General features: G+C 42.1%; 1 protein-coding gene across 3 annotated transcripts in view; it reads right to left on the reverse strand.

The window, feature by feature from the left end:
• The window catches only part of CNTN4 (contactin 4), a 958,070-nt gene that overhangs the window by 9,771 nt on the left and 922,988 nt on the right, over window positions 1-25,311 (reverse strand). For all 3 annotated transcript variants that reach the window (XM_067043593.1, XM_067043596.1, XM_067043595.1), the window contains 9 exons: window positions 21,205-21,380; window positions 16,100-16,220; window positions 11,227-11,385; window positions 8,968-9,117; window positions 7,076-7,146; window positions 5,782-6,016; window positions 3,230-3,342; window positions 2,471-2,657; window positions 1,929-2,041 (listed from right to left, as the gene is read on the reverse strand). In XM_067043593.1, the coding sequence (XP_066899694.1) occupies window positions 1,929-2,041; window positions 2,471-2,657; window positions 3,230-3,342; window positions 5,782-6,016; window positions 7,076-7,146; window positions 8,968-9,117; window positions 11,227-11,385; window positions 16,100-16,220; window positions 21,205-21,380 (1,325 nt within the window). The remainder of the gene's footprint in view (window positions 1-1,928; window positions 2,042-2,470; window positions 2,658-3,229; window positions 3,343-5,781; window positions 6,017-7,075; window positions 7,147-8,967; window positions 9,118-11,226; window positions 11,386-16,099; window positions 16,221-21,204; window positions 21,381-25,311) is intronic.

The following is a 25,311-nucleotide window of genomic DNA, read 5'->3' on the forward strand; positions in this document are numbered from 1 at the left end:
TCTTGCCCGGCTAACATTTTGCTTGGTTCCCTGAAGTACTTTAGGCAGCTCCCTGCCTTTCAAATTTATTTCAGCACCAGCTTCAACATGAGCTTAAAATCTAGTAAAAGGTTCACTCATGGAACTTGCGCCCCTCCACAGGGACTCCTAAAGCTTTCTGAATTTTTATTGGGTTTTCTCTCTCTGTTCTACTGGGAGACACTGGAAGCAGGGAGGAAGACCCTCTCGCTCCTGTTTTGTTTGTTTGTTATTTTACTCTCCTCCTTGGTTTGGTTAAATTAATTCGTCCCAGATCACATCTGCATCTCTCTCGTGCTGTGTTTGGTCCCAGCAGTGTTAGCCTGGGTCAGACCCCAAAGTTGCAAGGTCTGTCTTCTCTTTTGCCTTCTTTCTTTGCGTCTACTCTCTCCTCTCTCATGTTCCAGCCTACCAAACCCCACATCTCTCTTGTCTTGCAAAAAACTGATCAGATGAACTCTTTCCCATTATGTCACACTAAGAGACTAATGATTTAGGAGTTCAAGAAATGAGGCCTCCCTTTAATACCACCGTAGTGAACGCATCCTCAGCTGGAGAAATCATGGGGACCGTTCAGGCACTGTGCTCGTGTGGCCCACAGTCTGGGGACTCACAATGAGTCATCAGCCAATTACAATTACCCAAGAGGATGGAAAGTACTTTAAAAAAATCTGACAAATCGCGAGAGCTCTGGCCATCAGGGAAGGCTTCTCATCTTAGACCTGAAAGATGAGTGGCTGATTAAGGATGCAGATGTAAGAGGTGGCAGCCCCAGGGAGACGGAATAGAGATGCAAAGGCTCAGGGGAAAATGAAGATACTGGAAGATTTCTCCTTTAATAAAAGAGAAATGCAGTCCCAGAGAGGTTACATGATTAACCTAAAGTCACATAATGACTAGAGCCCCAAAATGTGGTCATTTTTGCTCTATTCTGTAAGACCCTTCCAGAAAGTTTGCTTTTACAAAGGGATCCAGTGAAAGGTCTGAAGATTAGTTCTTAGGGAATGTTTCTCTGTTGGCAGAATACAAATCACTGTGCCACATGGATGAAGGAAAAATAGTCCATAGCAGTGAGGGGTTCCGAATCCCTCTCTAATCATATCACCTACGGCTCTATGGCCAACTATGTCAACTCCCAACTCCAGCCCTGGCTTTACTAACTGTAACTAGTGCCTGACAGCTCTGTCACTATGCTACTCTCAACAGTTGCATCCCAAAATGTCACCAAATAGCAGCCTGCAGGCTTGATGCATCCTGCAGACTAGTTTTGTTTGGCCTGCATTGCCTCAAATGTTGTTTAAAAGTAAAACAAAACAAGATACTTAAAATGCCCTTTAATTGTGGCACCAGGGCTACATCCATTTTCTTTCCTAGTTCTTTAAAGTCAGGCTAACATTTATGGGATCAGGCAAACGAATGTCCTAAAAAATCCTTGTGTATATGTATGTATACGTACGTACGTACGTACATACGTGTGTGTGTGTGTGTGTGTGTGTGTGTGTGTATACATACCCCTAACAATAGGAACATGAACAAAAAAGATTAATCATTAGTAACAGGGAGAAGTTCCTACTGTTGATTAAAAATACAATCAAGATAAGCACAGAACAAAACTGACAGTAGAAATGTTTAAAATGTGGTTCTTCATGATTTTTTGGAGTCCCAACCACAGGGTCTTTAACTATTTCTGCTTGTCTCTGCCTGAGCCCGAAGTATAGGCGATTCTCTAAATTCTGACCAGCTGTCATGGGCTGTTGAAGAAACTCAGACCAAACCACTTTGGTGTTTCGGAGAAAGAGGCTGCGAGAGCACTGTCAGGGAGAGTGGGGACAGGGTTCTTAAGATTGGTGAGAACGGTCTGTCCCCACTAACAGCAGGAGTAGGTGCCTCTGCAAAAAGAAATTACCCACTTTGTATCCTTTTACTTCCGACTCATTATCCAGGGCCTTCACTTGATCCCAATTCAGGATAATTTTGGAGTCCGATGAATTCCATATGATGTTTCCGGGGGGTTGACTTGGCGCTGTAAAAAATTAAGATATACGAAGTCACAGATTATTAAGTCTCAATGGATTCTGAGGAATATCTCCTTCCTAGAAATCGAGAGTGGAGGCAATTTAACGGGCTATTTCACTAATATGTGTCTTCAAGGTCACTAAAATCTGATGAGATACAGCACTGCAAATGGAAAAAGATTCAGTTGGTCGCCTAACATTTATAGCTAAAAGAAGTGGCCCTTCCCAGTGAGGAGAAAACATTTATCTTTCTGTCCTCTGGAGCAATGAATTTTGCACGGTATTCGGAAAGGTTCAGTTAAAATGCTAAGGTAAATCTGAATTTCCATAATGATACCAATTAGTATGCAAATGATCACTGCGAGGTGGGGATGGGGAATGAACTTGGAATATGGTTGATGAATCTCTAAAATATTTCTGAGCAAGAAGGTTCTTACGTGGCTTTCTGGTTGTCACGTTGACCGTTGCACTGGAGGGGCCTGTCCCTGCAGAATTATATGCCATAACAGCTAAATGATACAGAGCGCTGCCTTTTAAGTTGGTGATTTTTGTTGATGTCTGATTTCCTATCGTTCGTATTTTTCGAGCATTTTCTTCTTTGTCATTATGTCTCCAATATTTTACCTGAGAAAATAAAAAGGAAGACCTTGGATGTCATACCTACTGGGGAGATCTCCAACATCATCAGGTGATTTTTTTTTTTTTAATACAAGATTCTTACGACAGAGTTAATTTTCTATACAGCTAGTCGTAAGCAGAGCTTTCAGAACCAAGAGCTTTGTGTGCGCTGAGAAACTATCGGTAATTAAAAAGGCCCCCTTTTTGTTCTTAGCTTCAGAGTGAGATGGTAAACTGGCACAGTCATGGTTGGGTATTTCTCCCTTTTTCCCCACCTTGTTTTGAGCCCAAGTGATCCTCGGTGTATCAGAAGTCAAAGCTCAATTTGCCAACCATCTTATACATGCTTAGACCTGCATGTATTTAGACAGAGCTCTCTGGAGTGTACCATGGAAACGGGTAATCTCACAGTGGAATGCTCAGGGCTTCCATTCTTGCTCCTTTAGAAACAACTATTCTCTAAAACAAATGCCTCTAAATGGAACTTTAGGTCTTTTTCCCATCAGAGGGTGTCTAGAAAGTTCTCAACGAGGGGGAGGGACCCTTTCCCAGAACCAAGGCACCTATCTCTTGCTTACCTCATACCCTTGTATCCGACCTCTATTCTTTTCCAGGGGGGAGGTCCAGAAGACTTCAACGTCTGTTGCAGAAAGACTTCTGGCAAAGATGTTGGCTGGTGCTTTGGTGGGTTCTGCAGGTAAGTATGGAAAAAGTTATGACTCTATCAGCTGCATCAGAATAGGCTTCTAGATGCAAAGGCATCATATGGGCAAAGAATCAATGATTATAGAGTAGTCCTTAGTGATTATGATCCAAACCCTCATTTTACAGAGAAACAAACCATCATTAACAGCTGGGAGAGGATGGTGATGGAGATGGTGAGGAAGAGACTTTTTCAAAATCTTTGGCTTCTAAATTTAGGGGTAGGTGGAAGGGAAGTAACCCAGGACACTTAAGTTTAAGCATCACGTCTCATAGCCAGCAATTTATTTAACACACATCCTTCTTAATTAGCATTTGTCCTAGGTGAGAGTCGTAGTCACTGGTTACGAAAATTAGACAGAAAAAAGGAGAATCAGCTGACTTGACTACGTTTCAGGAGGGCCGGGTGACGGTTCAGTTCTGCACAGCCAGCTGCATGTATTACAAGCTTGGCTGTACAAGTCATTTAGGCTTTCTGGGCCTCAACCTCCTCAGCTGCAAAGGAGAGTCTGGAGCCAGTCTGTCCCCTAAATTTCAGTTCTTTTTGCCAGATTTTTGCCAGAGCTGTGAACCATTTTTATGTAAAGATTTTCCTTTCAGTGGTCTTTCTTTTTTTTTTTTTTTTTTTTTTTTTTTGCAGTACGCGGGCCTCTCACTGTTGTGGCCTCTCCCGTTGCGGAGCACAGGCTCCGAACGCGCAGGCCTAGCGGCCATGGCTCACGGGCTTAGCTGCTCCGCGGCATGTGGGATCTTCCCGGACCGGGGCACGAACCCGTGTCCCCTGCATCGGCAGGCGGACTCTCAACCACTGCGCCACCAGGGAAGCCCTCAGTGGTCTTTCTTAATGAACAACCTAGGCATGTTGTGAGTTGTAACATAAATGAAATCCTGGTTTTGATTTGATAGCTGTATTTTTTTCTGATGCAGTTCAAATCAATATATAAGTATTAAATAATTTAAAAGGTTCATCTAGTACCATTTACAGTCAAATTGTGTGCTCCCTCTAGAATGCACATTATGTTCCAGAAAATGGTGTACATGGAGACCCCTAAGGTTTTGTCTATTTATAACAATGTATGATTCTATTTATGTGTTAATTCATTCAGTATTTATTAGGGGTCTGTGTGTCATACACGTTTTGACACTGGTGACACAGAGGTAAAAAATAAATAGCCGGCCCTCGAGAAACACACCTTAGTGAGAATATAAAACTAAAATTCAAAATTCATAATACGTTGAGATGAGAATTATAACAGAGCAATGTTAAGACACAAGGAAAAAGAGAAGCACCTCACTCCATGGGCCTGGGGAAATGAGAGAAGGCCTTGGGTGTATGAGTTGAGTTTTGAAGGATGACCATGAGGTCACAAGGTGGGCAAAGCAGGGAACATTAAGAGAAGGTGAAGCATCTACTAGGGGCTCAAGCTTGTTTGGATAACTGCAAGTCCTTTGGCTATGGCTGGAACATGGAGTATGCAGGGACGAGGGGCAGGAGTTGAGGCAGAAAAGAGAGGTGGGGGCTCGATCATGGAGGACCACCGAGTGTAAGGGGCTGACTTCTTTATCTGGACGGGAGAATTGATTGCATCTTCACTTACTCCAAGTCAACGACTCAACTTTTAATATGGTCTCATTCCGAACGTCACCTTTGAAACAATGAAGGTGAACTCCAGTGGAAATGAAGACCATTAGGAGAGGTATTCTGAGAGCAGGGATAGCACAGACGCAGTAAAAATGAGTGAGAAGCCCTACACATGACAGCACCGGGACGGCAATGAGAGCAATCGCACTGCCTTGTGACTTACTCTCTTCTTTAATAACAGAATAGTTTTTGAGTACAATATGATTTACGAGAAAAATCATACTGAGAGGAAATAAAAATTATATTTTGGCATTCACTTAAAGGCATAAAATAAAATAGAATTCTGTTGAAAGTAATGTGATATATACATAGACATGAAGATCTTATATGGTACTTGAGATTTGGGTCCTTAGCAGTGGAATGAATAAAGGATAACCATTTGTTATTTTTGTTTTATGTTTTTTTTTTTTTTGCGGTACGCGGGCCTCTCACTGTTGTGGCCTCTCCCGTTGCGGAGCACAGGCTCCGGACGCGCAGGCTCAGCGGCCATGGCTCACGGGCCCAGCCGCTCCGCAGCATGTGGGATCCTCCTGGACCGGGGCACGAACCCGTGTCCCCTGCATTGGCAGGCAGATTCTCACCCACTGCGCCACCAGGGACGCCCTAACCATTTGTTTTTATATACCGTGGAGTTGCTGTCTTTCTAAGAGATTGGTGGTAGATAATGAATCATATTTTTCATATTACGCTTTTCTTGATTCAGGATATGCCTTCAGTTTATGGGTAGAGTGCTAAGTTGATTGTACGTCCTAAAGTCGACATCTCAGAATTGAAGAAACATCATACCTTCCTCTGCAGAATATACCACTGCGGTGGGACTGAAAGGGCCTTCTCCTTTATTGTTGAAGACGCCCACTTTAACCTCGAAGGGAGAGAAGGGATGGACGCTCTCATTCCTGAACACGTATCTGGAGGCGTCCGCGGAGGCCAGCACGGTCAACATCCAGATCATTTTGCCATAAGGCCGGAAGGCCACCACGTAACCAAAGCCTCTGCCGTTCTGTAATTCCTCAGGGACCGTCTGGGAAGAAAGGGAGGCGGTCTTCAGAGGCCACACTACTTTGATGCAGATGCTACATTGTTTTATTCCACTCCCCACCCCCACACGCGCCCCTGTGTTCACGCTATCTTATTGGGGGCTTTGTCGAGAGTCTTCAGTTTGGGACTTGCCATCAGTCTACCAGAGATATTCAGGGGGGACTGAAGCAGGGTTAAAAAAAAAAAATCAATGAAAACCTGCAGTGGAGAGCCTGGCTTCCTGATGGGGGAGACCCAGCTCTGAAACTGTAGTAAGTGACTGTGGAAGACACTGGAGAGTTGATCTAAAAACCAACATTCCCAACATGCACCATCTAGGAGGATCCTTCCTGCAGTGTCACATGGACACTCATTGAAAGAGCTCTCACCAAAGAAGTGAGGACCATCCTGGCTCAGGCAAGATCTTCCGTCTCAGCTTGGAAGTGCTGGGCGGGAAGGGGTGAGTGGTTTCTCTCACTGCTGGGGCTCTGGTTAAATGACAGATTTGAACTTCTGCGACTGTTGCCTACAATCCTTCAAAATCATTGTGGACTCTTTCTGAAACTCTGACCTCCTCTCTCAAAATCAGTTTTTAATAAAGTGGTGACTAACACACCTCTACGTTGGCGAAAAAATACTTTACACAAGAGGACTCCTGCAGCAAAGCCAATCTTAGGAAATTGTGCTGGTACACGGAGTCTACTGTGGGCAGATGTTTTAAATCAATTGGCCTTGCAGTAATTCAGGAAAAAAAGAAAAACTGGTTTTCTCTAAACCAGCCTTCTTTAATGTGCGTATTATACATATATACACTTTTTCTTATGTTGTCTTCCCTTTCATGATTGTTTTTCCTGTGATTAACTGAATTAGAACTTGACTCCACAGCTGATGGGCAAGCGCCATCTTTTCCTGCTAGCCATTCATGTGAGAGGGAGTGTTTGCACTCAGAAGGCTTTTGCTGTTAAAACCAGAGAAGGCAACTTCCCATATATGTTTAACACAGAGTAAAATAGTAAAATAGCCTAGGCTAATGTATGTTCCTTCTGTTCTGAGATTCATTTACCTCCCAGGTTATAACCAGCTCAGATTTGCTGCCTCCGCCTCCACTGACGTTAGCTGGGGTGACTTCGGGGACTGTTCAGGAGACAAAAAAACAAGTCATGTCAGGTGGCAAAGGCCAAGAGGGCCAGCAAGGTTGCCTGGCTGAGGTGACTCAGTTTAAACAGATACTCGGATGCACACAGCTTTGTCTTCTGAGATCAGAAATCATATGGTCAAGGGTCCCGAAGCATCAGCTCGCGGAAGTGAAACATAGCCAGGAAATTGCTATTAGTTACCTCTTTCCCGTTCAACAAGAGGCACGCATGTTATCTGACGTGACTGAACAACGATTCAGCTCCACCCCTAGAGGCCAAAGTTCAGGGGGATGAGGAAAGGGCTGAGGTTCTGGTTCTAAGGATTGGGTAGGCGTTTATGAACCGTGTGGCGGCACACAAAGAAGTGATGATACACACTCTGCCCTTGCAGAGCTCACAGTCTAGTTGGAGGGTGGAAGCACATGCAGGACGATTACAGAGCAATGTGGACAACCGACAACAGTGCAGCACAGACAGAATGGAGGAGTGCCGAGGCCTTCTGAAGCGCAGGCTGGGCTGATGGCTTCTCGGAGGAAGGTGAGTTTTGAGCTGGGTGTTGAAGGAAGTGGTGGACAGAGGTTGACCCTTGGCTCACTGTGCCTAACCTCTTTGACTCCCAGTTTCCTCTGTAAAAGAGAGCAAATTATGCTAGCTTCCCCCTCAGGATTGCTGAGAGGAATTCATTAAATTGCAATTTTGAAGGGGAAAAGGAAGCATGGGGTTAGCTATAGTATTATCCTGTAAATGAAAGAATCTAAAAATGTCCAGCTGGGGTATAGATTTGGTGACGGGGAATGTCCCCTTGGAAAAAGCCAACAAAATAGAGTCAGATGGATTTGTGTCCAAGAGTAGGGTCAGAGTTTCCATTTGCTCTGGGGCCTTGCTCTTCAGTAAGCATTTGGCCTCATCGCAGCTGGGACCTTCACACACACACACACACACAGTGGGCCTCCCACTCCATGTGAGACAAATACAACGGATGCAGATGAATTTATGTTGTTCTCTCACCGTGCTCACCCAAGCTGCGTACAGAGAAGCTCCTACAAACTGCCGACCAGGCTTGCGTGAATTACTAGGATGTTCCCAATCTTAGCTTTTGGGAGGGGTTTATGCCCTAAGAAAATCTTACTGAACATTTCTGAAGAACTTATTCTTTGCCACTTGACATTTCTGTGAGTTGATTTCATTTGAAGTGTGGGTGTGCATTTGGAAAAATAATAATCCTGGTAGGAGAGTCTTGGTGAGAAAAGAACCAGTGAAGAAAGACGTGGTGTTTGAGAGAACGAAGCAGAGTGTCTTGCCCTGTACCAGGGAACCCAATGAAGAGTGAGAACGTAACTCTGGATTGAAACTCACTGCTGGGACTCACAGAGAGAGAGAACAAACTAGTGGTTACGAGTGGGGAGAGGGAAGGGAGGAGGGGCAATGTAGGGGTAGGGGAGTAAGAGGTACAAACTATTATGTACAAAACAAGCTGCATGGACATAGCACACAGGGGAATATAGCCAATATTTTATAATAACTATAAATGGAGTATAACCTCCAAAAATTGTGAATAACCATATTATACACCTATAACTTATATAATATTGTGCATCAACTATACTGCAATAAACGTTAATAAATAAAAACAAAAACACCAACAAAATAATGAAACTCCCTGGTGGTAAAGCTGAGCATCTATTGGTCTGATTTCTGATGATTACAGTCACTCCAGGGAAGGGTGGGCTAGCATAGAGCCTCGTTAGGGCTGAAGAGCGGGGAGATTCAAAGCCTTTCCCGAAGGAACAGGAGCTCCTGTATCCTTGGTGCTACTCACGGGCCTCTTCTGTCCTCCGCTTCTCAGAGGGCTCACTGGGCTCCCCAATCCCAATCACGTTGGCTGCAACTGTGCGGAATTCATATTCGACCCAAGGGTTCAAACCCACCACAGTTGCTGTGAATGTCTTCCCATCAATGAGTTCTGGGACTGAAAGACATCAAAAGGAGAGCACGTTTCATGGGACTCCATGCTAGGAAGATAGGAACTTCTATCCACCATCATCACCATTACCGTGTCTGGGGCATTGCTGCAGGTCTGAGGGTAGCTGCACAAACAGCCCTTGCAGGGAGGTAATCCCAGACCTCTCTGTGCCAGACTAATACACTCAAATCACACACCAGCATATGGCATCACAAAAGACAGTCTTCAAAGCCCAGAGCTACTTGACCATAATCACTATTGTTCCCGCCTCGCATGTTTTTCAGCATTTACTGTATCGGGCTGGGCATATTATTTAATTCTTACAACTATTCTATGAGTAAGGTGAAATTATTCTCTTCATTTTTACAGATGAGGAAAATGTACCACATAAAGGTCAAGTGACTCGCCCAAGGTCATACTGGATTTGCACCTTTGTCTGACTGCATGGCTCAAGCTCTGTAACTTATTATAACGATGGAGTAATAATGTTATCAATCCACATAACTACTGTTAATGAACTATATTAGCATATCGAAAGAAAGAATCTGTAAAAATAAACGGAATGGCCCCTGAAGAAGAGAAAAAGAGTCAGAGAGGCAGAATGTGATAGTGTTCATCCAGCAGGATCTGGGGAAGGCCTCCCTTCACAGAGCACAGGGCCCCCTGCTTGATGCCACAAGCCATGGAGCTCTGGACTTGGCGTCTATACTTACTGCACAACCTTCTGGGTTTTGAATTAATTACTATGCAGATTTCCCAGTGGGCCCAGGAGACTCAGAGGGACGTCCCTGTGACACACACAGCTGAGGCCCCTGTGACGAGGCTTCAGTGGCTTCTAGCCTCCTTGGGGCCTCACTTATATAGCCCTTCCCTCCAAAGGTGAAGAAACTGGGTTCTGGAGTCAGACAACCTGGATTCTAACCCTAACTCCACGCTCAGTAGCCAAACGACCTTGGGCAAGTTGCTTCACCTTTCGATGCCTTGGTTTCCTCACCATAAAATAAGGCTAATAACAGTATCTGTTCACAGTGCAGTTGAGAACACTCAAGAAAAGCACTTAGCGGAACATATGGCACAGAGTGAGGGCTTAACCAATTCCTGCTGTTTTCTTTGGTAAACCATCGTTATTATCGTCATCAGAATCGGCATCTTCATCCCACTGCCTTCCTTCATTATGTTTCTGCAGCAATTTATTTTTTTTAAGTATCACAATCATTTCTGTATGGGGTCATAACAATTCTTATTATTCCCACTCAACAGAAGAGGGAAAATGAAGATGTATAGAAATCTGCTGATGAGCAAAGTCACGACTAGAATTCTTATCTCCTTAACTTCCAGATTTTTCCTTTCCTTCCTTCCTAAATCACTCCTGTGACTCAGAAGAAAGTCAATGATTGAGCTGGAAACACAGAAACCCATTTCAGAGGTGAGATAAGCTGAAATGGAAAGACTAGAAGAGTGTGTAACTTGCTTGCAATAACTACTTGTTTGTCCATATTTTCCTCAAACGAAACCTAAATAAAATAACAAAACGAGTCAATTTGGAGGTATAGACAGCAGCAGGGAGGGTACGGCCAACCCATGTATTCTTTAATTTTACAAAATCTCAGGTCTCCTCATGCCCAAATACATCCACCTAAAAAAATGGGCAGCAAGGCAAGAGGCTCCACGCAGCCCTTAGATACGGGTTTCTTGAAAGCAGTGTACAAACTTTACAAAGACTGTGAATAAACAGTAACGTAATCCACTGCTTTTCAAAGTGCCCCACTAGTGGTACACATATGATTTTAGGCAATGAACGGATAGATGATGCATTTTATTTCTATAACAAATGTATTTTAAAATGTGTGTCAAAAATATAACACAACAGACCTACTATCATGTCAGACTTATTGCTTAGAACAAATTAACAAACAAATATGAATCAGTAGAAAGAAAAATATCAAACAACAGTATACTGGTTGAGGTATAGGAAACACTGCCATAAAGTCTCATCTGTAGCTACGTCTGAATGAGAACCTAGACGCCTCTCGGCCTCTGCCACAGAGCTGTGTCCATTCTGCGGAGTTTCAGAAGCCCCTGTGAGACACCAGCTCCAGGCATCCAACATGGTACCTGTATTAACTGCTTGCCAGCCCACGGAGAACGGAGTCCTGGCTTGAATGACATACATGGTGATGGGGCTGCGGTTGTCAGGCCCGGGTCTCCAGGAAAGCTGAGCAGTGGTGTCTGTAATTTCATCTATGGTCACAGCCTCTGGGGGGCCTGGAGGACCTGAGAAAGAGCAAGACCCTCAGAAGCTGAGCAGAGCGTTCAAATGTCCAAGGATGTGACCCCTTTGCTGAACGGGCCGCTGACCTATTCAACCGTTGATTCATCCACCCACAGATTCATCACTTGTCAATTCCTTTTTGTGGTTTTTTTGTTTGTTTGTTTTGTTTTTTTGCGGTACGCGGGCCTCTCACTGCTGTGGCCTCTCCCGTTGAGGAGCACAGGCTCCGGACGCTCAGGCTCAGCGGCCACGGCTCACGGGCCCAGCCGCTCCGCGGCATGTGGGATCTTACCGGACCGGGGCACGAACCCACGTCCCCTGCATCGGCAGGCGGACTCTCAACCACTGCGCCACCAGGGAAGCCCATCAATTCCTTTTTGAATAGCTATTAGGAGCCTGGATTTCTTCTAGGCTCTGAAACTACAGAGATGAGCGAGACATGTCCCGGCCCCTTCCTTCCATGGCTTCACAATATAATAGGAAAAAGCAGTGGGTATACAAAGAATTACAATAGAATATTTGTTCTAGATGTCAAGAGAGAATATTGGGGTACCACCAGGGCCCAAATTCATTAATCCATCCATCATATATTACAATTTCCTACTACGGGTTGGACACTGTTATCTGGGGATACAGTAGTGGTAAGTGAAGATTGGAGCCTTCTGGAAATGGTCATTTCTAGCCCTGATGATGTGAGAGAAAATGACTTTAGAACTTTGGGGGTCTCAGTGCTGCTCTGTACATTCCAGCTGCATTGGAATGTCCACATAAAATGCCAGCACACGCTTGTGTGCCAGGGAACTGCTGTGAAAGTGGCTTGTGTGCAAGAGCCCCAAGACTGCACCTTCTTCAAAGCGATTTCAAAATCCAGTTGGAGTCGAAAGACCACATTGGCATTTTCTGTAAGTTTCATACCTGTATTTTCCTCCTTCTGTTCTGGATGTGCATTGTTTCTGCCATTGTACTTAGACCATTGAAACGGGAGGAAATCAGTTTTAAATGAAGGCTTGTAAATCACAAAGAAACAGAGGGCTGGAAAGTTGTTGGTAAGCAAACACAAAAAAACAGCAGAGCCAGAGCAAAGACTCAAAGCTGTCCTTGATTCCAACACAAAACGCTCTTAGCAGGCGGTTAAAGGCACTTCTAACAAGTGACCACCTGGGCAGAGAAGGTGAGTGTGAGGGACATATAACGACACGACTTGTGTCCATCAGACAGGAGTAAGGAGATCTTCCTGGGAGGGATGTGCTGAGGCCCGGGACAGCAATCACATGTTCTTCCAAAATACTACGGGGCCATGGCGCAGGGGCAGGGAAGAAAGAGACCTTTCACAGAGTGCTGAGAAGTTAATGGCAATTTCTGGAAGTAACACTTTGTTCTGGGACTTAATTCTGTACCCTTTAAGTGATGCCCTAAATTTCTCTTTCCTTTTTTAAAAATCATTTCTTATAGACCCACAGATGAGACTAAATTTATCTTCTCCCTCCTACTCCTGAATCAAAGGTCTGCAAGTCTGTATGCTGGCACTGATTAATTTTCCACAGTGGCATTTCAGCATGTCAGTCTAATGCCACCTAGATAGGACTGAGGTAACCTCTGGTCTTCAGGACTCTTATTAACCAGAGAAAAGTCCACAAGACAATATAATCTTTTTTTTTTTTCTCACCATCTTTCTCATCCTAGCATTCCCATCCTTTTTTAAAACAGATGCTCCTTCTACGGCCTTTAGAATCAAAGTACCACAAGGAGAAAAGTGTTCCTCTCCACATTGCTCAATGAATTTAATTGACAGAGGAAGACCTGAGCCCACTGTAGGCAACTAGGAAGAAGGACATGAAGGGGTGGCATGAACTTGGCCACTGGGAGTACGATGGTACTTTCACAGCACGGTTTGCTGTTTGTTATGTCCCTGCTACCAGCCCCACCTAAGTGTAGATATGCTACACCCTACAGAATGTTTACCACCTTTGTTTTGGGGAAGCTGGGTCTCTCTCTTTCAAAATGACAAAATGAGCAAATGTTTATCCTCTGAGCCAAGTGTTAACATGGTCTGGGGCTCAAACAGTTTGTGTCACAGGCAAAAGCAGAGGGAATGCAGGTGTTACACCTGCATCCCTGTTTCTTTCTCAGGGAAGGGTGGCCTTTCTAGCTGTTGTTTGAGTGCTCTAGAATAAATAAAGCAGATACCAGAGAATCAAGGAAGCCAGAGCCAAGACTCCAAGCTTTACTAGTTTCAGATACAAAAATCTCTTACAGGTCAGTGAAACGCATATCAGCCTTGCCTCTGCAACATGCAGAAAAGCAGAAAGGGCAGAGCTAGGAGGAGGTAAAACAAAAGATTATGGTTTAAAATGGCATATTAATTTATTGGCTTTATTAACTGATCAGGCTAGATGTTCTTTTAGACCACATTTGCAAATTCCACTTGGTATTTAATGTTATTTTCTGTGAAATGAAGTATACAATATCATTTAAGAAATTCAACTATTACTAATTAAAATATTTATTAGTCTAATTTATTGGTGTTTAAACTGCTGATCTGAACATTATCCTAATGAAATAGAGGATACATTTTCAACAACAGAATTCTTTTGGTCCCCAGTGGGAGAGCAGACCAGCTCTGGTATATTTTTAAATGGAAATAAACCCGGTCCTGTAGGTTATACTATGGGTAGCTCTACCCAGGTTGGAAATTCTTTCTCTTCTCTCGCCCTTATCCCTTCCATTATAAAAACGTTTTTAAGGCGATTTAAAGGGGAACCAAAGCAGACTCGAAGGAAAAGCTATTTTTCTTTAACCTCTCTTGACAATCAGTTTGAGTTGCTAACTTCCACACACCTCCCCCCTCATGTTATGCACACAGGATATAGTAACATTTTTTGTGGCTTCCAATAATATCTTATTCTCTGTGTAGTCAGATTCATCCTGCCTCCAAATCTAATACCCCCTGGATTTGTTTGCTTGCACTCAAAATTCTGCTGGCCAAAGATTCCTAAACACCAATAGTTAGGGTTCGAATGAAGGAGACACTGGCTAAGAGATTATTTGGATGTTCTTTTGTTTTTGTTTTTTGTCTTTTTTTTTTTTTTTTTTTTTTTTTGCGGTACGCGGGCCTCTCACCGTTGTGGCCTCTCCCGTTGCGGAGCACAGGCTCCGGACACGCAGGCTCAGCAGCCATGGCTCACGGGCCCAGCCGCTCCGCGGCATGTGGGATCTTCCCGGACTTGGGCACGAACCCGTGTCCCCTGCATCAGCAGGCGGACTCTCAACCACTGTGCCACCAGGGAGGCCCTATTTGGATGTTCTGATTTGGCTTTACATTTAACTTTAGCAAACCCCTGAGCATGCATCAGTTTGATTCTGGCATGTACACTGGTTCACAAAGACTTGAACTTTAATTAAAAAATAGTGCTTAAAAGTCCAGTTACTGTTCCTTTAAACATCGGTTTGGTGAGGCTCAGCCAAGTCATTCACAGCCATTTGGATGAAGTTAGGCCATGACTGTCATATGCGAGAGAATCTCACCAATGTCAGTTTTGACATCAACTTCCTGCTTATTTATTATATCCCAGGCAGGAACTACTTCCTTCTAAAGCCATATTTTAGAAACTGGACAGAACTATTAACTTTAGGGGGAAAAAATGGGAAAAACTGGTGATGATTTTACTTAAGCCACTGTTAACATCAGTGACCTAACTCACTACAGTAAGTCCCCTACATGCAAATGAGTTCCATTCCGAGGGCGCATTCGTTAAGTCCAATTTGTTCCTAAGTCCAACAAAGTTAGCCTAGGTACCCAACTAACACAGTCAGCTATATAGTACTGTACTGTAATAGGTTTACAATACTTTTCACACAAATAATACATAAATAATAAAGAAAACATTTTTAATCTTACAGTACAATACCTTGAAAAGTACAGTAGTGCAGTATAACAGCTGGCATACAGGGGCTGGCATCAAGTCAACAGGCAAGAAGAGTTACTGACTGGAGGAGGAAGAGGAGGTGGGAGATGGTAGAGCTGAAGGATTGTCAACAACAGGAGATGTAGGGCGAGCTGCAATTTCACTCACGCCTGACGTTGATGGAACGCAAGTTCGCGTCTTTGAAAGTTTGCAACTTTAAGGTTCGTACGTAGGGGACTTACTGTAATTTGGTTGATCCCAGATGAAACAGCAAAAGGCAAAGCTTGACCCTTCTTTAAGCTATTTGCTTTTCTTTTTTTTTTTTTGTGGTTCGCGGGCCTCTCACTGTTGCGGCCCCTCCCATTGCAGAGCACAGGCTCCGGACGCGCAGGCTCAGTTGCTCCGCGTTATGTGGGATCTTCCCGGACCGGGCCACGAACCTGTGTCCCCTGCATCGGCAGGTGGACTCTCAACCACTGCGCCACCAGGCAAGCCCCTATTTGCTTTTCTTAATCTAGAGTTATTCTGTTCCAGTTATTCTGGTGTTGAACTCCAACACTATAAATCAGAGTACTGGGAGCATTTATAGGAGTTATTTTCAGTACAGAGTAACTGAATTTGCTCTGCACTTTCTGATCTCCTACGAGAAATAGCTGCACACAAAACTTCTGTAGACTCTTAACCACTGTTTACAATGTTTACCTTCCGTCGTCTTTTCCCCTGTAATTCTAAACCACTGAGGTTTTTAGAACTCTGTGCAGGACCAGATATCACAAATATATTTTAAGAACAAAACCCAAAATTCCCATACCTCTCACAATCAGGTCAGCAGCGGCAGACAGCTTGTCTACACTTGTCTGGACCATGCAGGCATATTTCCCAGCATGCTTCAGCTGGATGTTTCGGATCATCAAATCACCAGCTGAATCCTGCTGATAAAGTAGGGGAAAGTGGCTACAATTACTTTTTAATGAGCTCTAAATATCATTATCACATGAAGGACACTGTGACTAATGGATTTATTTTACACCGGCTGATGAAAACATTAGTGATGCAAGCCATGGCCTATTAAAAATATGTGAGCCTGCCTGAGAGATAAGAACAGCAACATCTTCAGAACACACCTAGGACAAGACCTCAGGTGTCTGGCTTCTCCATGTCTCTGGAGCAGTTTGCCATCATGTTGGAAGCACTTAAACTTACGTAATAAAGCAGCTGCTGACCTAGTCCTGTGGGTTTCTTCAGCTATGCCCTCAGCCTACAGCATTCGCTGGCACTGCAGTACTTGGGAACTCTTTATTTGGAAAGGGGAGGCAAGCCCACATTTGGAATCATCTGTATTTTACTGCACACCCCTGTCTTATAGCCATCATTCTGACTGCTCCCAGGTTTGATTTAATGAATTATGAGGACCAGACTCTCCAAGGAAATCTTGCATCACCTAGTGTGGAACAGTGCTAATTTGTTTTCCAATGCCAAATATATGTTTGATCAGCAGATGAATAGGACTCATCACATCCCGGTACGGATGTCTATGTGCCCTAGAAATATTTCTACATCATTCACCAGCACAGTACTGTTAATAAATGTGAGGAGATGCCTCCACAGGCCATCACAAAGCTGGCATTTTAACTGAAGAACACTGCTACACCTTGGAGTTTGGTTTCAGAGCTCTGTTAATCAAAAGCTTGGAGAAGAGCTGCTTGAGCAAGCGAACACCCAAGGGTTCAGAGTCAGGAAGCTGTGCTTATTTCTAAACCTTGATGGATGACAAGATAACATAGGTTATTTTGGCCCTATTGTTATTCTTCTAAATGACAATAATATTGGATAATACTTAATGATACTTAATATCTGGCAGGCATATATTACACCAAATATTGACATGTCCTGTGAGGTAGGTACTTTTTTTTTTTTTTTGCGGTATGCGGGCCTCTCACTGCTGTGGCCTCTCCATTCGCGGAGCACAGGCTCCGGACGCGCAGGCTCAGCGAACATGGCTCACGGGCCCAGCCGCTCCGCGGCATGTGGGATCCTCCCGGACCGGGGCACGAACCCGTGTCCCTTGCGTCGGCAGACGGACTCTCAACCACTGTGCCACCAGGGAAGCCCAAGGTAGGTACTTTTATTATCCCTACTTTACAGATGAGGAAACTCAAGCACAAAGGGGTTATTCGTCTTGCCTAGAGTCACGTAGCTGGTCAGTGGCAGAACCAGAATGTGAGCGCACACAGTTTCAGGCTCCAGTCCCCACTCATTACCAGACTGCTGTACTATCAGCTGGAAAGATCTTATTCTCATTCTAAATGTGTACTTAGTTTCCCTCCTTGGTTTCAGTACAGCATATTACATATTTACCCACGGCAGTGAAAGACACACAACTGCCAATAGTTGTAAACAGGATTAGAAGAAAGGCAAAAGCATATCGTCAAGAGAGCTGAAGTTTTTGGACTTAGTTGTCTGGAGCTGATCCCTGCTGTGTGACTTCCTGTGAGTCTCTTAATGCCTCTGGGCCTTAGTTTATTGACCTGTGAAAGAAGGATGCATTGCCTACCGTGCTAGCTTGTGAGAATCAAATGAGATTGTATGTGTATGTGAAATCCTGAAAACTGTGAAGCACAGAGTAAATTTAAACTAGTATTACGGGCGGCTACCATCAGTTTTCTTTGTGAAACAATTATGTCAAAGACATTAAATCTAATTCAAGGAGACCTGTGATTTTTTTTTTAAACCTGAAATCTATTTTTCATTTATAACACTTGGGTTCTCATCCAGATTCTACTATTTACTAATCAAGTCTTATAATTGCTAGTAAAATAGGATAATTGCTACCATATTTCACAGAGATTCTCTGAGGATTAAAGAGCTGATATATATGAAAGTGCTTGATAAATGATGAGGCACTTTGCAAATATAAGGTATCATCATCATCATGATTATTAATACTACTTTACGTAAGACATTTCATGTGCTAGGACTTTGAACAGAGGCTTAAACAAAAAATATGCCTCACAAGGGGGTATGTGCAGGGAAAGTAGAGAAGTCATGGTGGTTTAAAGGAAACGGCTACACTATCTCAATAATTTGTTTTATTCAACAAGGGCTTGAAGGTCAGAGAAACCAGTTGTAGCCAGCAGATTTCAGAGCACTGAAATTAATTTAATTAATTAATTAAATTCTGTTAATTTCCATTAACAGAATTTTATGACTGTGTGGTTTGGAGCGTGCTCTCCTTATTTGCAGATTTTGACCAGATTTGTGTTTTTAAGGTAAAAGTGAAACAAAGAAAAAAATAAATTCGGGATTGAGGTATGAGTCTCACAGAAGGAGACCCCAATAACTTTCTCTTTCCCTTCAAAGTCATACAGACCAAACTGTTCACTGAGATCTACATTTATGTTCCTACCAAAGAGAACAAAACAGCCCTGTTGTCTGCTCTGTTCCTGACCGAACACTCAGCCGCTCAGAGGACAATGAAATAATAACTCTTCCAAACACTGCAATAGGTCGGCTCTCCCAAGCATCGTCTGTACCATACTGACACAGGAAGTAGAAACTGAGAAACGGGCTTGACCTCAGGATTGCTTCCTCACCTCTTCTGTTATCCAGCGCTAACCCTATAGACACTAATGATCCTGGTGGCTAATACACTTAGCTCTCACAATTTGTAGCGCTGTCCTGCATTTTGCAGTTACTTCTCAGCAATGGTTGATTGGTGCTAGTACTGGTATCACAAAAGAGACAAACACTTCCCATACAAAAGGCTCATGAGAGTGATTCCATGGACAGAGGTCTCGACAAAAGGCGGTCACTAGTGCTTGGCTCCATCACGGGTATCTCCACCTGTGCCTCAGCCCTGGCTGACGTGCAGCCCGTCCAGCATGAAGTGCGTATCTGTCTGATTGGCAGGACTTCTATTTTGACTGCCCAAGCATCTGTTCTGATTGGTTGGTGCCTGTGCCATTCTGAGAGATAATATTTTTATTTTTTATTATCTCTTATGCCTAAGACATTTATTCTAGCCTGAAGACAGATATTCTGCTTAATCTATGAAGGTTTTCTCAGTATATATGCTCATGTTATTAGAATTAATGTTACCCTTCCTTCAATGAATACAATCATTAATGTTTCTCACATACTTCTTTTGTGGTAGGCATTGGGCTGTGTAGTTTTCTAGACCTGAAGGTATTTAATATCCTCAGTGCCTTTGTGAAGTAGTTAATATCACTCTCACTTGGGCAAAGTTATTAGGCTGAACCGTATCAAAGTGGTTCAGAATGGTTAATAATGGCAATTTCATCCAGCCTTCCTCAACCAGGACTCCAAGAGAGAATTACTAATGACTCGAGTCATCCACTGATGTAACGAATTAACTTCTGTCTCACGCATCTAAAATGGTACCAGTTGTATGCGATCCTTGGGAGAGTTGAGAAAATACTCAAATCATTTCTGATATTCTATAATTCAGTGGAGAGGTACTGTTTGAGAAAGGCAGCAAGAATGTAAATAAGAGGAACAGCACTATCTTTGAGAGGAACATAGGCCCTCCACATTATCATACGGATAATTTGTCAGCCTTAGTCCATTTATTCCCAACATAAGGGATGGGGGTGAGATGAGGTGAGTAAATCAGATTCCTGTGTGAGCAAGAGGGATGGGAGGGCTTTTCAGCACAGACTCAGGCTTATATTCTGCTGTCTTTGATTGGACCCTCCATGATAATAGCAGCCAGAATGAACCTGTTTTTATAAAAATTTTTATTGGACTATAGTTGATTTACAATGTTGTGTTAGTTTCAGGTGTACAGCAAAGTGAATCAGTTATACACCCATATATCCACTCTTTTTCAGATTCTCTTCCCATACAGGTCATTACAGAGTATTGAGTAGAGTCCCCTGTGCTATTCAATAGGTCCTTATCAGTTATCTACTTTATGTATAGTAGTGTGTATATGTCAATCCCAATCTCCCAATTTATCCCTCCCCCCTGAATCTTCATTACTCAGGAGAGTAGGGCTATGTTAGGGCAGAACAATTTTGTTTTTTAAAGATTTTTTTGGATGTGGACCATTTTTAAAGTCTTTATTGAATTTGTTATAATATTGCTTCTGGGTTTTTTTTTTTTTATGTTTTGGTTTTTTTGGCCGTGAAGCATGTGGGATCTTAGCTTCCTGACCAGGGATTGAACCCACACCCCCTGCATTGGATGGTAAAGTCTTAACCACTGGAGCTTCAGGGAAGTCCCAAGGGCAGAAAAATTATTTTTGAGAATGATTGTGATAGATTCAAACTGTTTCCAGAGTTAACCTCTTCTTGGTGTGAGAGTTCAATGATACTATGTGTATTTTATGGAAAGTAAGGCATTTTGAAAATTCAATAATTAGAATTCAAATTATCTGGAGATATTAAATACTCTGATCAGACTTTCAGATTCAAGAAAGAGAGCCCTCACAATGATAAGTCTTCTACAAGAGCCAAAGGGTGTTTAATCAGCAGCCTAAAAGCATCTGAGTAAACTGTCATTAAGCTATTTTCTTCATCAGGTTCAATGGCATATGGTATAGTATGGGGCAGAGAACTTGGGATTTGAAGTTTGAAGCTGATTTCTGCAATTTAGTAGCAGTGAGGGCCAGGCAAGCCATATATCTCCCATTACCCTCAGTTTTCTCATTCATACACAGTAATGAATAACTAACCTATAGGGTTAAGGATTATGAGGATTAAGAAAAGGCATGGCCTGTAGGTGGCTCAATGAGCAGGGCTGCATTCATCACGCAAAAAGGAGCATATATTAACCAAGAGTTTTTGGAAATAAGGTGTCTGAACAAAAGTTAGTCTAAACAACTCGTTTGAGTCAGTTTTGAGACCTTTAGTTGTTGACTGCATTTCCTGTGGATAGTTTGATATTAATACTTACCCCTCCGACTCTTTCAAAGTGGTCCCCGTCTTTGTCAAAGTCTATCAGGTGTCCATTAAATGACCAAGTAAACACGATGTTTAGCGAGTGATCGTGGGTTACCTGGCATGGCAGAACGATACTTTCTCCAACAGTGACATCCATACTGGAAGGGGGTACCATTACCCTTGTTGGATCTGGAGAGTGAAAACAAAGCAAAACAACAAAGCCTGTGAGCTGGTGTGGAAATAAAATGGAGAATCCAAGTGCAGGATGAAATACTAAGGAGTCTGGCTTTATTTTGTCTTAGTCTGTGCCCGGCAAACCTTAGTCATCTGGGAAGCTTCGAGTCGGGCGAGGAGGTCATTTTTAATATGAAAAGATGAAAACACTTATTATGTGAACCTTCACAGAAAAGCAGAACTTAGCTGGGGAACACTGGGGTTAGCTCTCTTAAGACACTTATAGAAGGGCCTACTTCTGGCAGACTGCTCTGCAATTATCTCTTCAAAAAGGTTTTTAGATCTCCCCAGTTTCACTAGAAAGCCATACTGCAGCTGAGTGCAAACAGGAAAATTCATGTTAATGTGAAGTTTGTTGGGGTTGTATTCTATTATAAAAGTGATACATGTTTAGTATAGGGAATTTAGAAAATTCAGGGAATTTGAAAGAAGGGACCAAAACAAAACAAAACAAAATCCTACTTAGTTTCTGACTGTCCAGATAAAGCCCCTATTTTCATTTTAGTATAATTTCCTCCCGTCTTTTGGATTCACAGTTTTTCAGTTGTCTTGTTTTGCATTATTGTAAGCATGCTACACATGTGATTTTCCTTTCATCTCTACTTAATATAGGCTTATACCTATATCCACATATTTTTATAATCTGCATAATATGCTGTTAATAGTTTCAATCACTTTGAAAGTAGTAAACATTTTAGCAAATTTTATTATAATTATAAATAATGCTGTAATGAACGTCACTGACAAAATTGAATGTACATATAACTTTTTTTTATTGAACAATAGTTGATTTACAATGTGTTCGTTTCTGCTGTACAGCAGTGATTCAGTTATACATATGTGTACATTCTTTTTCAGATTCTTTTCCACTATAGGTTATTACAAGATATAGAATATAGTTCCCTGTGCTATACAGTAGGTCCTTGTTTATTTTATATACAGTAGTGTGTATCAGTTCCTCCCAAACTCCTAATGTAGCTCCCGCCTTCCCCTTCGGTAACCATAAGATTGTTTTCTATGTCTCTGAGTCTTTCTGCTTTGTAAATAAGTTCATTTGTATCATTTTTTTAGATTCCACATATCAATGATATAATAATATTTGTCTTTCTCTGTCTGACTTTACTTGTATATTACTTCTTTAAAATAAGGACTACTAATTCATTTTAAAATTCACCCTTTACCTTACAGTTTTAATTGGGAACAGAAAGGACTTGCTTAGCCAAGAGAGTTTCTAAACTCTAAAACTACATTCACACATAGGTAGTCTCTTATTTCTCACTGAAATAGGCTTTCATAAATGGTGTCAGAGAATAAAATGGTGAAAAGCAATTTGAGTTAAATGAAAAGGTCATATAAGGGCCTAAAGAATAAAATTATGAATTCAGCCATATTCCAGAAATTTCTCTGTACTAAACCAAGTCAAACAAAACCAACCAAACAAACCATAATAAAGAAGACAAATCAAAAGCAAACAAAAACAATATAAGAACAATGGTTAATCCCCTTCAACATTCACAGGATTGTGTTTCACACGCTCTGTGTCACATAAACATTTACAGAATGTAGCTCTTAGATTAAAATCTCAGCTGAGAATTTTGTAATGGAGTCTCATAGAAGACTTTTGATTGGTCTTTTTTTCCAACAACCCACCCACTAAAATTTCCTTTTTAAAGATAGTATGTAAAACAGTTTTTCTACCCTTTTATCCAACTGTGGAAAGCAAACATCTCAGGTCATTAAAAAAGGAAAGTCTGTGTCCATAAATAGATTATAATCTAGTGGAGGGACATACTTTTGCTGTCTTCTGAAAGTAGGTAAAGCTCATGATGAGTGGACTGGTGTGCTTTTAGTCACTGCTGAACGAATGATGTCCATGAAATGAGAACTGAAAAACAGGTACTTCTAGCTAAGAGGTAATGGGAGACAAAACTGTTTGTTTCAAAACCTGAGGCTTATAGCCAGGACATGGAAGCAACCTAAGTGTCCATCAACAGATGAATGGATAAAGAAGATGTGGCACATATATACAATGGAATATTACTCAGCCATAAAAGGAATGAAATTGAGTTATTTGCAGTGAGGTGGATGGACCTGGAGTCTGTCATACAGAGTGAAGTAAGCCAGAAGGAGAAAAACAAATACCGTATGCTAACACATATATATGGAATCTAAGAAAAAAAAATGTCATGAGGAGATTAGTGGTAGGACGGGAATAAAACACAGACCTACTAGAGCATGGACCTGAGGATATGGGGAGGGGGAAGGGTAAGCTGGGATGAAGTGAGAGAGTGGCATGGACATATATACACTACCAAATGTAAAATAGATAGCTAGTGGGAAGCGGCTGCATAGCACAGGGAGATCAGCTCTGTGCTTTGTGACCACCTAGAGGGGTGGGATAGGGAGGGTGGGAGGGAAGAGATATGGGAACATATGTATATGTATAACTGATTCACTTTGTTGTAAAGCAGAAACTAACACACCATTGTAAAACAGTTATACTCCAATAAAGATGTTAAAAAAAACCAAAAAAACAAAAAAAACCCACAAAACCTGAGGCTTTTTTGCAAGTCACATGATCAAAATATACTCCACTGGTTAACTGACCCACAGGAAAAGATACAGACTGAGATTTTTTAAAATGAGCGAAGGAGTTGAGAGCAAATCACCTTAGAATAATGCTAAGCAGAAAATCTAGGAATAGCTCCATTTGACTTAACATGTCATTTATCATTTTTTAATTTAAATTTTCACCTATAAAATGAAGATTGGAACATATAATTCCTGGGCAAAATGATATATGTCTATGGTTTGTATTTAGCAAGATGTCACCTTATTCTATTTTAAATAGCTGTCCACTGATTTCACAATTTAGCTTTTCATTTTAATGTACCTTCATTCATTTGTTGATCTATCTACCAGGCACTCATTAGGTGTTATAAGGATAACAGTGCCCTAGTACCAAGAAAGATATAAAACTTATTTGTAAAAACTAATTGAGCCCCTCACATTCTAGATACCATGTTACACGCTTGACAAAGATTGTTTCATTTATTCTCAACAAATACATAGTATTATCGGCCCTATTTAACAGATGAGGGAAACTGATACCTAAGGGTGGTTGAGGAATTATCTATTGTGCTAAGCTGACTCCCTTCATTTAGCTGAAAACATGATATTCGTTCACAAATCATCCATGCAACAAGGCTAAGGACATAATATAGCAATTTGCACTCTTGATGATGTGTAGTCAGCTGAGGATATGTAAATGTAGAAGAAATCCAAAGAAGGCCATGGGGTGAAGATGGTTTCAGAGGGCTTCACTGCAAGAATAATCAAGTTACCGCCCTAGACAGGTAAAAAGCAGTGTTGATTTTACGCCTAAAATGCTGGCGCTAGCTATAAGCTCACACATCACACTGATGAGTGCAGAGTCAAATGTCCAGGTTCAAGTCCTTAAAAATGTCTTGCAGTTGGCACCTACCCTAAAGCCTAGAGTCATATACAATTCTGGCTGACATTTTAAATTGACATTTGTTTCCTAAAGAAATGTTCATCCCTTTATGCACATATAGCTATCTGGGACAGATCTTATTACTGGTGAACTCAGCTGCCTGTTAACTAACGACCAGAGAAGTGCTCTAAATCAAGGATTATGTTGGTACAGTTGCTGTGCTGACAGCTGCTAATTCATTACCTTAGCACTTGTCACCAATTCACATTTTGAGCCCTGAAGTACCAAGAATCAATGCAAAGGAAGTCAAACACTGTACACACACCAGAGACGTCTCCTTGGGACTAGAGAAGATTAAACTAAAGAGGTTCAAAACTTCATTACCTACTTGGTTTTCTCAAATTGTATGCTTGTTCAGTACTCCTGTTTTCT

Source organism: Kogia breviceps, chromosome 10, assembly GCF_026419965.1.
Source record: "Kogia breviceps isolate mKogBre1 chromosome 10, mKogBre1 haplotype 1, whole genome shotgun sequence".
In the NCBI taxonomy this organism is placed as follows: Eukaryota; Metazoa; Chordata; class Mammalia; order Artiodactyla; family Physeteridae; genus Kogia; species Kogia breviceps.